Here is a 14215-nt window from a genome sequence, read left to right as displayed (position 1 = left end):
CTGTTTCCTGAGCCAAAATCCATAAGTTCAGTAAGCCATGTCTGAAAGGCAGGTCTTTCCCAGCCCAAAATTGAATCTCTAAGTGCTTCTCAGGAAAAAAACAAACACAAAAAAAACCCCCAAAAAACTCCTGTTTGCCCATTGAGGACTTGGACGAAGACAGATGCCAAATTAGCTTATGGAAAAATTGTGGTGTCTAAAGGTGGTATGTGCCTCCTCAGTGGATGAGTCCCTCACTAGCTGGTATAGTACCCCTTATCGATGATATGTTATAGTCAATGTTCCTTTCATGTAATAGTTGGACTAGAAGGCCCGTGAAGTCTCTCCTAACCTTCAAATTCTGGCATTCTGCAAATTCTGTTAAATATGCTAAGAGATTATAGGTAGCTTATCATTTTAAAAAAAGTTTTTTAAAGTATATTTTGTGTTTTTATATTCTGTAATCTTCCTATATCCTTCATCCTCCCCTCTCCAGGAGCAACTTTTTCAAAATAAATAATTTTAAAATTAATTAATCCTCATTCCACTCAGCAAAACCAGCGCATGGAAAAAATGAATATTTTATGCAGTTTTCCACACCTGTAGACCCATATCTGTGTAAAGGAATGGGGATGGGAGATATATTTTCGTATCTTTGGGGACATGCTTATAATTTATTATAATCTTTATACTTTAACAATATTCAGTTTTGATTGTTTTGTGGTATATTCTTTAAATTTATGTTGTTGCAGTTGTCGTGCTTTCTTACCTCTGCTTACTTTACTTTGTAAAAGTTAGTATGACTCTTTTTCATCTTTCTCTGTGTTCACCACTGTTCACCATTTCTCAGAGTACAGAAATAGCCCACTACATTTATATATCTTATTTTGTTTAGTAATTCTCAATAGATGATCCTCCACTTTGTTTTTGGGTCTTTGTTATCACAAAAAGTGCTCAGGGAATTTCTTTTGGAAGACTACACCCCTGCTGTTACAATTTCCTTACATAAGGTACAAATCTAACCCAGTAAGAGCCATGTACTTGAAAAAAAAATTTAATTAAAATTTGTACATCGATAGGTCTTGAGGTAATGATATCCCTTAGCCTCTGTGGTCCCTGAAACTCTTCCCTGTTGCCTTCACTTTTGTTTTCCTTCTCTACTCACTGTTACCTGGAACTACTCCCTCGACTTTCTCCTCAGCACCCATGCTTCTTTTTCCTTCACCCACCTGGATTTGAAACAGAAAGATGTAACTTTTTAAAATTAAATTTTACTTTTATCAATTTCTCCTTCCCATACCCCCCATTGTAAAACAAAACTCTGGTTACATACATATACACATAGACACACATCGACACATAGACACACATCGACACACAGACACAAATACACACACATACACACATTTTCATATATAAATTATGCATATTTAAAATATATTTAGGGTCAGCTAGGTGATAGAGTCCTGGCTCTGGAGAAAGGAGGACCTGAGTTCAGATTTGGCCTGAGATGGTTGCTAGCTGTGTGACCCTGGGCAAGTCATTTGACCCTGTTTGCTTTAGTTCCTCATCTCTAAAATGAGTTGGAGAAGGAAATGGCAAACCACTCCAGGATCTTTGCCAGGATACCCCAAAATGGGGTTACAGGGAGTCATACATTACTAAAATGACTCAACAGGAACAACAAAATATGTTTAATATTTTATGTAGATCTCTAGATCTATATCTTTCTGTCTATCTGTACATCTATCTATCCATCCATCCATTGGCCATATCTCAGAGTGCCTCTGTTTCAGAAGGTAAGTAGCATGTTTCATCATAAGACCTTTGGAATCATGGCTGTTCATTAGGTGGATTAGAAATCATAAGGAAAGATGGAATTGCATTATCCGTAGAAAGGAGGAATCTGGGGAGCAGAACTACTCAAAGCTGTTCCTCCTTCCTCCTAGATCCACATTGTTCTTGATCTCTGAACCTCCACATTTCTACCCAAACCCCTGAATCTACAAAGGACTGATCAGAAGTGGTAACAAAGGAAAGGGAAACATGAGTTTATTTGGAAACCCAAGGTCTGTTTAGGAAAAGAGGTGATTGAGAAGCAAGCCCAGGGTGAATATCCCTAAGAGTTTACCTTCTAAATCTTATAACCCTGACCCCAAAGTTCCTGTGCCATCCATGGACCTTGCCTACTTCCTTTCGTGACTTTCCTCTTCCCCACCTCAATTTTCCACAACCTCTATCCATTTGGGGCCCGTATTCTTGGCCATGGCCACATCATAAGTGGATTAGAGCCAGCAGAAGCCCAGGTCCCACTCTCTGGCATGTCAGTAGGGTCCCAGGAAAGGTACTTCCCTGCTCTATATTTCTTCTTCTTCCAAGGTGGCATCCCACATTGGAACTCTTTGGATATTTGTCTAATAAAAACATTATAACAAATGGTGCATTAGTACATAAGGGTCAATAAGATGGCCCGATAACATAACCATTATGTAAAAGTGTTTCTGTGGGACAACTCAGTCACTGTTGCAAATAACTGACTTAAAAACTTGGATGATAGCCCATTTATAAGCTGGGCCATAGTTATTATGCAAAAGCATATATGGAGTGTCAAGAACACACCTAAAATTATATAATCATTCGCAGATGTTATCTAATTCATCTTCCTCATCTTACAAGTGAGGAAACAGAGGGCAATATATTCCAGTATGGATTTGCTCATATTTTTGAAGTCATAAGAAATGGAAATTCAAACTCAGAGAACATAGATTATGGAGTGATCATGATGCGCATACATTTCTACAAGTTTTGCTGCTTACAAAATCCCATTGCTTTACACAATGTCCTGTGGATAGCTACAGAATTAATTGGCCATGGAATATTAAAAGTATAGTTTGATTTGGTTGCAATTTTGGAGAAAACGCATCTATTACATTAAGTGAAAGACTTGTATAATATAGGTCTATGTGCCTTAAAATATAATATGTACAATATAAGTACATGGGATATACTTGAGATTCTAGCCAAGAATATACAGGCAGCATTACTTTAAGCAAAAATTAGCCTTTTAATGGTTTTAGGTAGAGTCGATAATTGTATTTTGAATTATAATTCATTTTATTATTGTTTTTAATCAAGCAGTGCATTACTTTATTGATCAAGATAGGTTCCCTATTGCCATTTTCCAAATATTCTTCTTATCATTTTTTCATTATAAAAGAGAGTAAACCCTTGATATGTTGGCCCTTTGCTCAGGCTTGAAAAGTAGTGTAGATGGAGAAATTGAGCTAATGTTTTCTGATAATTTATATACAGTCATTCTTTTATGGTTACTATATGACTTGGTTAATATTTTTTTTCAGTCTTCTCTTTTAAGTGCTGTGCTTGGTGAACTGCCGAGGTATGAGGGATTGGTCAATGTAAGAGGAAGAGTTGCCTATGTTTCTCAGCAACCCTGGGTATTTTCAGGAACTGTTCGAAGTAATATTTTATTCGGGAAAGACTATGAAAAGGAAAAATATGACAAAGTAGTAAAGGCATGTGCCCTGAAAAAGGTAAGCTGATTATTCATTTGGAATTGCTTACATCAAATTTTGTACTGCTCTTAATTTTTTAAATTATCTTTTGTTTTTCTACCACCAGTAAAAGTGATAGAAAAATAAAAGATAATTTTTAAAAATCCCTCTCCTTTCATTCTCTACTCTCCTATCCAGAGAGCGATCCTTAATTAGAAAGATTAAAAAAGGAAGGGGGGGGGGGGAAGCACTTAAGCAAAGCTAAACATATCTGTAACATTCCAAACCCAGTCATTTTTCTTTTTGAATGAATGTTGTTTTTTTTTTCATTTTAGTTTACAAAGGTTGAAAGGACAATCTTTTTTATATTTTCCCAACTACATGTAATAAGTTTCCAACATTGATTTTTAAAAAAAATTTGAGTTTCAAATTCTTTCCCTCCCTCCCTTCCTTCTCTCTCTCCTCCTTGAGAAGTCAAACAATTTGATATAGATTATTTTTGTGCAGGCATGAAAAACATATTTCCAAATATTAGCTATGTTATGAAAGAAAACACAGACCGAAAAACCCCAAGAAAAATAAAGTAAAAAATCGTATGCCTTGATCTGTACTCAGGCTCCATCAGTTCTCTCTCTGGGGATGGACAGTATTTTTCATCCTAAAGTCCTTCAGAATTGTCTTGGATCTCTTTGTTTCTGAGCATAGCAGTCATTCACAGTTGATCATGGAAAGAACCATATTAAAAAGTCACCAGCAAATATTCATGTTTGGGTTAATTAAGGCCGACAGGGTTATTTATGAAAACTCACCTTTTAAAAAAAAACCAAACTCTTGTACTACTGCTTACGTTCGCTAGAGGGAGGTTTTGTGTTTCTAGAGGTTAGATCAAGTTTAATAAAAGGCCAGGTTGGGTGTTTTGCCTTGCAATAAAATTTTAACAAAATTAGTGATTTAACAAAATGGATGACAATCAAAGGACTATGAAAACAACATTGCAAAAATAGGAGATAGTTTATTGTGATCCATTTCTTTGGATGGACAGTTTTACATATTGTGGTCTTATGGATTTAAAATTCAGTGAATAATAGTGCTAAAGGGCTCTTTCCTTTGGGTCTGGACAATGCAGTCTGGACATCCTACTGTGCTTTTATGCTTTCTGTGGAAAGAATTGGGCCTGAATTTCAAAGGTATAGTGCAGAGGGTGTCAAGCTAGCTTTGTGAAGAAGCAGTGATTTTGTTTGCCTGGTGACTTTTGAGTATTGTAGAGTATCTGTTGAGTAGCATTTTATAACACCAAGGAGGTGAAGAGAGGCTATTTAAAGTAGTGTTTTATTAGGTTCTTCTTGGCTTTTTTTCTTTTATTCAGTAAGCTGTTTACCTTGATACTTTCTTTCTGATTACATAATGAGTATAGCCCAGAGAAAGAAAGGAAATAATAAATAAGTATAGAACATTAAAGATGAATGGAATAGAGTAACATAGTAAAGAATAAATGTTTTTAAAAATCAATAATGAATAACTTGTCTTTTTACTGAAGAGAAATGCAGCTCTGTGTGTGCTCTCTACTAAAATCATGATGCAAAAGAATATTGAAACAGATGGAACTCAGGCTATTATGTTGAAGTAAAAAAAATTATTGAATCATAATTTGTCATCCCAGTAATAATAATGACCAACTTTTATATAATACTTCAAGATTTATAATAGGCTTACACATTTGTTAGCTTATTTGATTCTTGCAAGAACCCTGTGAGGTAGGTGCTATTATTATCCTCTTTTTCTAGATGATGGAACTGAGGGCATATAGAGAATCTACGATTTGCTACTTGAGGACATTAGAACATGAGAACATTTTGGAAGATTTTATGGGGCAGGGTGGTTGAAAGAGAGAAGAAATAAATTAGAAGGGGCAGCTAGGTGGCGCAGTGGATAAAGCACCAGCCCTGGATTCAGGGGGACCTGAGTTCAAATCTGGCCTCAGACACTTGACACTAGCTGTGTGACCCTGGGCAAGTCACTTAACCCAAATTGCCCCGCTAAATAAATAAATAAGTATGTAAGTAAGAAAGAAAGAAGGGGAACGGTTGGAGGTTGGTGCATTTTACTGTTTTCAAGTCTCTTAACCTTAAGCCCTTTTGCCTTTAAAGATAATCTTACTTTTATAACAAAAACAGTAACTTCTGTTCTTTGAAATAATGATAACAGCATTTATATAGTGCTTTAAGATTTGCTAGGTGCTTTGCAGATATCTCATTTCATTCTCGTAATAACACTGGGAGGTATGTGCTATTTATCATCATTTTACAAATGAGGAAACTGAGGCAGGCATGCCAAGTTTCTTGCCCAGGTCCTACTGCTAGTAAGTGTCTGAGGTAGGATTTGAATTCAGCTGTCCATTATACCACCTAGCTGCCTGTGTAACACATATGACTACCCATCATAGGTCATCATCATTCCTTCATCCTACTTTTGAACAAGCACCTGCTGGAGGCTTGTGGCTGAGCCAGGGTGCATTCATGGACTCTTTGGGTGGATCTGCATTAACCATTGCTTGAGTTCAGTATTCTACTGTCCATATGTATATTCTTGCACAGGCCTCAGCCTGTACTCCATTCAGAAAATGTTCTTGATAGATGTTGACAATGATGATTTTTAGTTCATTTGTTTGGCTTTAAAACTCAAGAAATACTTGGAATTTTAACCTGCCAGACATTATCTAGACTTGTGGAACCTCTTTGTTTCCAGGCTTCTGAAATGAAATTTCCCCCTGCCTTTTCTTTAAAATTCTTCATGTTACAGGGTTTTTTTTTGGTAATTTCCAGAATCAGAAGTATGTGAACCTGTACAAACTGAAGACCTATGATATTAGTCCTTTTTATTTTATTTTCAGCTTTTATTAGAATTTGGCCATATCCTGATTTGTTTTAGGGCCTGGGAACCAATTTCTATCATTCTTTAATTTTCATATGAAAGTTCAGAATTTAACTATATTCTAGTACCCACAGTGATGTTTCATTTTGAACTATCAAAGAAGTCAATCAACTAGTATTTATTAAGCATGAGGGATACAAATCAAAAACAAAAGATATTCCCTGTCCTCAGCAGGGAGCTTACAGTCTAATGCCACTGCCTGCCATATTTCCAGTCTCCTTCCTAATTTAGGAGGATTACCAATAGCTGTCTATTTTCTTTTTCTTTTTTTTTTTTTTTTTAGTGAGGCAGTTGGGGTTAAGTGACTTGCCCAGGGTCACACAGCTAGTAAGTGTTAAGTGTCTGAGGCCGGATTTGAACTCAGGTCCTCCTGAATCCAGGGCCGGTGCCCTATCCACTGTGCCACCTAGCTGCCCCCTGTCTATTTTCTTTTAAAAATGTTTATGGAACAAAACAAGCATTTCTATAACATAGTATAATAAAAAAGATGATTGCACATGAAACTGCAAATGAGTTTATGTACAACTTGCTGTTCCTTTTAAATATATAATAAAATTATCATATAAATTTATTTTTTTCTTTCCTCACCTCCCCAGCCCTAGAAATGGCTACTATTAGACATATAGTTGTATAAATATATACAATTGTTCTATACCTACTTCTATTTATCAGTTCTTTTTCTGGTTACAGATAGCATCTTTTTATATGTCTTCTATGGTTAATTTGGTTTTTTGTAACAGTTAGAATTACCTAATTCACTCAAAGTTGTTCTTAAAACAGTATGGATGTTACTGTATAAAATATTCTCTTGGTTCTGCTCATTTTTACTTCTTATTTCATTCAAGTCTTGGTCATGTTTTTCTAAGATCATTGAGCTCATAATTTCTTATAGCACAGTAGTATTCCATTACAATCATATTACCAAAACTTGTTCAACCATTCCCTGATTGATGGGCATCCCCACAATTTCCAGTTCTTTGCCACCACAAAGAGAGCTGCTATAAACATTTTAGAACATGTAGGTGTCTGTAGCTGTCTGTTTTCAAAACAAACTTCTTGTACTCCTCTCCAACCAACATCAAATGCACATATACTCACACAACATAACACGCATTTTACTTTCTGTTTTCCATTTCTGTGATTTACAAACCAAGAATAGAATGAATAGAAATTAATATTGGGAGTACTTACATGACTTCTCTATAGTACCCCCTTCTTTCATTGTTTAAAATAATACATTGATTCTAATACTATTTTAAGATAATTTTAAAAAACATTTTAAAATCCTAAAGTTTCCCTGATATTTTGATTTTAGCAAACTATTGTAAATTTGGTGAAAACTAGTGCTAAGAAATAATAAAAACCCTGACTTTAGCTACAGATATTCCATTAAAGCTAAGGACTCCTCTTTTTTTTTTTTAAATTAAGCATCATCAGAAGTTCCCGAACACACTTCAGAAGTCAGTATAATAAACACAGGTAATTTCGGGTGTATCCAAATACATAAATGAATTCTAATACATAAAAATGTGTTAGCATTATTTGAGTTTTTGAGTTGAGAGATTTATATGACTTGGTAACATTAGCTCATGTTGAAATTTCTTATATTCTTATGAGAGATGAAAATACCACATTATCTTATATTTAATCTATGTATAATATTTCATCCCTAAGCACTTTTCAGAGATTTATAGGTAATACATATTCAAAAGTCTAGCCTTGATCTATTCCTCTGTTTAATCTTTCCCCACATATAACACTTGAATTTGAAAACACCTCTGGAGACCCCACAGGTACAGTGTTACTTCCCACATTTACTATATTCCTGCCAACTCTGACATTTTTCCTTTCTCCATGCCTCAGAAAATTATAGAATAGTCATAGTCGTATCTTTTATTTTTTCTTCTGTGAATTGGAGATGACTCTACCTTTCCCCCTCCTGATTTTTGTGAGCAATAGCAAATAAAAATGATCATAAAGCACTCTGGCGGCAATATAAAAGACTAGGTGATAATAAGTTAGATAGGAAGGCCAGTTCATTCATGGCTTGGCATTTAAAAATAGAAGGAATAGAGGTAATAAATTTCCACTTATTTTCATATTGTCTTTATTTCAGATAAATTTGTAATTTACCATTGGAATCTGTCTATGGATATAGGTTGCTTCTTGACCAGTCATCAGAAATGCAGATTAAATAGTTAGGATTGTGATTCAAATCCTGGTAGTGCTGCTGTGTGTCCTTGGGCAAGTTTGCCTCAGTTTCCTCGATTGTAAAATATGGATAATAATAGCATTTATCTTACAGGCTTCTGTAAGGATCAAATTAGATGTATTTGTAAAGCACTTAGCATAGTGCCCAGCACAGAGTAGGCTCTATATAAATGCTTATTTGCTTCCGCAAGTGTGTAATTCTTTTAATTTCTTTGTTATAGGATTTACAGCTTTTAGAAGATGGTGACTTAACTGTGATAGGTGATCGAGGCACCACACTAAGTGGAGGACAGAAAGCTCGAATAAATCTAGCAAGGTAAGTATTAACTTTAGCAGTTTTTCTTTGGACCCAAGATATGTTTTAACTGTTATAGGAGACTGTGAATGAAGAAACTCCTACCAATGGAGATAGGCACATGTTATCCAATTTAAGTTTTTGAGACTGGGGCATTGAGAGGTGAAAGGTCACACATCCTGTGTGTCAGAGATGGGATTCGAACCCATTTCTTCCTGACACTATGGCAAGCTTTCTTGACCCAACACCACATTTCCTTTCTCATGCTGTTGCTTTAGCTATTGGTCTGGCCTTATTTCTTAGAATAGGGATTACAGGTGGTGTAGTGTATTGGAAAGAAGAGCAGACAAGGAGCCAGGAGATTGGAGTAGTAGTATTCCTGGCTTTGCCGTTCTGTAATTTAATCTCAGATTTTAGACAAGTCACTCCAGCTCTCTGGGCCTTAGTTTCCTCATTTGAAGAAGAAAGGGTTGAACTGGATGAACTTAAAATATTCTGATTCTATGGCTAGGTTGTACTACTCTTAAATTGTTGCCATGAATTAGGCAAAAGACGATCATATTTGTTTAATATTGTTGAGTCTGATAACTCTTGATTCTTTTAGAGCAGTGTATCAAGATGCAGATATCTATCTCCTTGATGATCCACTCAGTGCTGTAGATGGAGAAGTCGGAAGGCACTTATTTGAATAGTAAGTTTTTGTTTTGAAAATATTTTGTATTAGATTTCAGGGATCTTTTGAGAGTAAATTTGAGTAACATTCTGTTGGATGTTTCTATAGTTTAAAAAATCCAACACATTCCTTTGTTTTAGGAGAACTGTAGGATGAAGATATGATGGCAAATAATGATTTTTTTTCCTCTTTATTTTAGATGGAAAAGGTGTAACTTAGGGGGCAAAGAGATTATAAGCTTAGGTACTATTCTGACCTACAATTCATGGTCTAATTTAAGGCACATCACTTGTTTTTACATCTCTTTACCACTTAAGAAAATGATGGCTCAAAATGCTTATCATCTCAGGGAAGAGGAAGGAGACAGGGACAGAATTTAGAACTCAAAATTTTTTAAAAAGAATGTTAAAAATTGTCTTCACATGTAATTGGGGAAAAATAAAGTATTTTTTTAAAAAAGTGATAGCCAAGGATTCTCAGTAGACTTCAGGAGTAGAATAGTGAATGTGTTTACACTTAAACTTGTAACTGGAATGAAGATAAAATTACTACTAAAATGATGGATTTGTTTTCATTTATACTTGTAACTACAGAGAGAATAAGTTATTAAAACATGTTATGATACCACCAGTACTCTTCCATCTGAAGGCCATCCCATCTCTCTCCTCCCCTTCACTGCTAAATAATTTGAAAACTTCGAAACACTCAAGATGGCCATTTCTTTATTAGTCCCTCCCTCCCTCCTTCCTCATCTAATTGCCATCTGGCTTTTCTCCCTGTACCACTCTTCTGAAATAGCTACTTTAAAGGTTACCAGTGCCTTCCTAACCACCAAAATCCATGGCCATTTCTCAGTTCCCATTCTGCTTGATGTCCTTGAAGCAGTTGCAATTGTTGACTTCCCCTTTTTTCTGGATACTTTATCTTCTCTTGGTTTTAGAGAGACTTCCCATGCCATCTCTCCTTTCTTTTTAGCTTCTCTTAAGACTGTCTTCTTTATTGTCTCTTTATACTCTTCCCTATCCCTTAATTATGGGTCATTTGCAAGGTTTTTCCCTTGGATTGACTTTGTTACTCTTAATATAGTCATTCCCACAGCATTGCTATACACGTGACCCCAGCCATACCTTAACACCTACTTGTTGGACTTCGCTACTTGTAGCAGCTATTGGCATCTTAAATTTGATATGTTTTCTTTTTCTCTTTGTATTTATTTATTTTATCTTCCATTTACATGTAAGGGTAGTTTTCAACATTCATTTTCATAAGATTTAGAGTTCCAAATTTTTCTCCCTCCCTCCCTCCCTTCCCTCCCCCTCCCCTCCCCGTCCACGAGATTGAAATCAGGTTATATATGTACAATCCACAAGTGTTCTTTTTATCAGTTCTTTCTATAGCAGTGCATAATAAGCTTCCTCATTAGTTCCTTGGGATTATCTTGGTTCACAATTGCTCCTTGAACAATACTGCTGTCACTACGCACAGGGTCCTCTCAGCTCTGCTCACTTCACCATACATCGATGTTCATTAGTCTTTCAAGGTTTTTCGGGGATCATCCTGTTTGTCATTTCCTGTAGCACAAGTCCATTCCACTACAATCATATAACACAGCTTTTTGCATCATTCCTCAATTGATGGACATTCCCTTGATTCTCAATTCTTAGCCTCCACCAAGAGTTGCTATAAATATTTTTTTGTACAATTTTTCCCCCTTTTCTCTTTTTCATGATTACTATTGTTAACTGTTTCCCTTCCATCCTATTCCCTTTCCAATGATATTTATTCTATTATCCATCTTCTATCATGCTTCAAAAGGGATTTGCCTGTCTGTCCTCTCCCCCATTCTGCCCTTCCTTTTTTTGCCCCTCTCTCTTTATTCCCTTCCCTTTCTATTTTCCTGCAGAGTTATAGAAATTACTCCACCCAATTGAGTGTGTCCATTATTCCCTCCTTGAGCTAATTGTAATGAGATTGAGGTCTTTGAGCCAATTTTGAGGTTAGGCTCATTTACTGCCCAGATTAAATAGATTACTCCACCAGTTGGGTGTGTGTGTTAGTCCCTCCTTGAGGCAGCTCTGATGAGTTTAAGATCTTTGAGCCTTTTCTGATGAGTGTAAAATTCATTTATTGCCCTGCTCCTCTCCATCTCTTCCCCCACTCCATAAGCCTTTTCCTGTTACTTTCATGTAGGATTTCACCTCTGCCCTTTCCCCTCTCCCAGTGCATTCCCTTCATGCCTCGATTTAACCCTAAAGATGTTATCATCTAGCTAAGTGACACAGTGGACAAAGCATCTCCCCTGGACCTGGGGGGATCCCAGCCAAAACCCAGCCTCAGACACAAGACAGTCACCCACTGTACGACCCCAGGTATGTCCCCCAGCTCCAATTTTTTATGGTTCTCTAGGGTCTTGTATTTGAAAGTCAAAATTTGCCATTCAGTTCAGGTCTTTTCATCACAAATATCTGAAAGTCTTCTTTTTCATTAAAGTCCCATCTTTTCCGATGAAAGATAATGCTGAGTTTTGCTGGGTAGGTGATTCTTGGTTGTAATCTCATTTCCTTTGCCCTTTGGAATATCATATTCCATGCCCTCCGGTCCTTTAATGTAGAAGCTGCTAGATCTTGTGCTATCCTGACTGGGGCTCCACAGTACTTGAATTCATTCTTTTTGGCAGCTTGCAATATTTTCTCCTTGACCTGAGAGCTCTGGAATTTGGCTATAATATTCCTAGGAGTTTTCCTTTTGGGATCTCTTTCTGGAGGTGATCAGTGGATTCTTTCAATTTCTATTTTAGCTTCTTCTTCTAGAATTTCAGGGTAATTTTCCCTGAGAATATCTTGGAAGATGGTGTCTAAGCTCTTTCCTTGATCATGGTTTTCAGGTAGACCAATAATTTTCAAATTATCTCTCCTGGACTTATTTTCCAGGTCGGCAGTTTTTCCCAGATGGCTTCCATTTGTTCAACCCTCATTCTTAGGCAATTGTTTTCATCAGAGAGCTTTTGTACCTCCTTTTCCATTTGACTTTTCAAGCTGTTGACTTGTTTCTCATGTCTTTCCTGCATCACCCTCATTTCTCTTTCCATTTTTTCCTCTACCTCTCTAATTTTATCTTCAAAGTCCTTTTTGAGCACCTCTATGGCCTGAGACAAATTTATATTTTTCTTGGAAGCTTTAGATATAGGGGCCCTGATGTTGACATCTTCCTCTGAAGGTGCCCCTTGGTCTTCCTTATTACTGAAGAAACTTTCTATGGTCTTCACCTTTCTCTGTCGGCTCATCTTGCCTTTCTTTTACTAGACTTTTAGCTCCTTAAAGTGGGGCACTGTTTCCAGGCTGCAGTATCCCATGCTTAAGATGTCCCAGGTGGTATGATTTAAGGAGAATGAGGTTCTTCACTCCCCCAGCCTGTTTCCTGGTCCTAGATGACCCCAGACCAACTTGCCAATCAACCAGCTTTGTGTGTTGTGGTTGTTAGCTCTGACCAGCCTGTGGCCCTCCCCTACCTGGGCCACTTCTACTTGAGCCTACTACCTGGTTCTCAGTAGGGGTGTAGAATCCAAGTTCTGCCTTAGCACCAGCATAGACCCCTCTAGTCTCTCCCCTGCCCAGGGCTCAGCCCACTCACCAGACTTGAGCTTAGTTCCAGATGACACTGGTGCTTCAGCTGATTCAGAGGCTTTGGGGGTCTCCTTCTCTGGTGAGGACTTCCTGAGACTGGATCTGTGTCAGAGTGACTCTGGGGTTGGGCCCAACTTCTGTATCAGTACAGCAGCTCCCTCCTTCTGACCTTCCAAGCCGTTCTTGGTTAGAAGATGATTTCAGCACATTCTTCTGTGAGTTTTGCTGCTCCGGGCATTTTCCTATGACCTTATTTGGATGTTTTTTGGAGCGATCGTGTCATGAGTTCAGGAGCTCACTACCTTTCTGCCATCTTGGCTCCGCCCCGGAAGTCAGATCTTTTTCTTAGTGTTGTTTGGAGAGTTGAGATTTGTAGCTGATTGCATAGTGCTCCTCATGGTGCACAACTTGATATGTTTTCAAACCATGGTCCATCATTAATCTTTCTTTGTGGGGGAGGGGGCAGTGAGGATTAAATGACTTGCCCAGGGTCACACAGCTAGTAAGTGTCAAGTGTCTGAGGCTGGATTTGAACTCAGGTCCTCCAGAATCCAGGGCCAGTAGTTTGTCCACTGTACCACCTAACAGCCCTCCCCATCATCAATTTTAATCCATCCTTGCTCTAGACTTCGTATTTCCATTGATGGTCCTGCCATGTTCTCAGTGACTCTTATTTGTAACCTCAGATTCATCTTTGAGTTTTCCCTCCTTCAGATATCCAACCAATCACAAAGTCTTTTTGGTTCTACCTCCATAAAGTCCCTTTCAGGAGGCCATGCATTGTGATAGCCAGTGATGGTCTTAGAGTCTGAAGGCCCTGCATTCAAGTCCCACAGACTTTTTTTTTAACCTGAGTTCACTTCATCACTCAGTTCCCTGAGCATTTCTCTAGGGCTGTTGAGTTGGAGAGCAGGTACCAATCTGTAATACTAGAGAGAGATCTTTTCCAGGAGATCTCTAAACTCATGATATCACAGATCTAGTCTATAAT

The 14215-nt window shown here is 37.3% G+C and overlaps 1 protein-coding gene across 1 annotated transcript in view; it reads left to right on the top strand.

The window, feature by feature from the left end:
• Positions 1-14215, top strand: part of ABCC4 (ATP binding cassette subfamily C member 4) — a 280662-nt gene that overhangs the window by 91628 nt on the left and 174819 nt on the right. The window contains exons 11-13 of the mRNA XM_043990550.1: positions 3339-3530; positions 8855-8949; positions 9533-9619. Coding sequence (XP_043846485.1) covers positions 3339-3530; positions 8855-8949; positions 9533-9619 — 374 coding nt within the window. The remainder of the gene's footprint in view (positions 1-3338; positions 3531-8854; positions 8950-9532; positions 9620-14215) is intronic.

Source organism: Dromiciops gliroides, chromosome 3, assembly GCF_019393635.1.
Source record: "Dromiciops gliroides isolate mDroGli1 chromosome 3, mDroGli1.pri, whole genome shotgun sequence".
NCBI lineage: Eukaryota > Metazoa > Chordata > Mammalia > Microbiotheria > Microbiotheriidae > Dromiciops > Dromiciops gliroides.
This window is presented reverse-complemented; position numbering and strand designations above follow the sequence as displayed.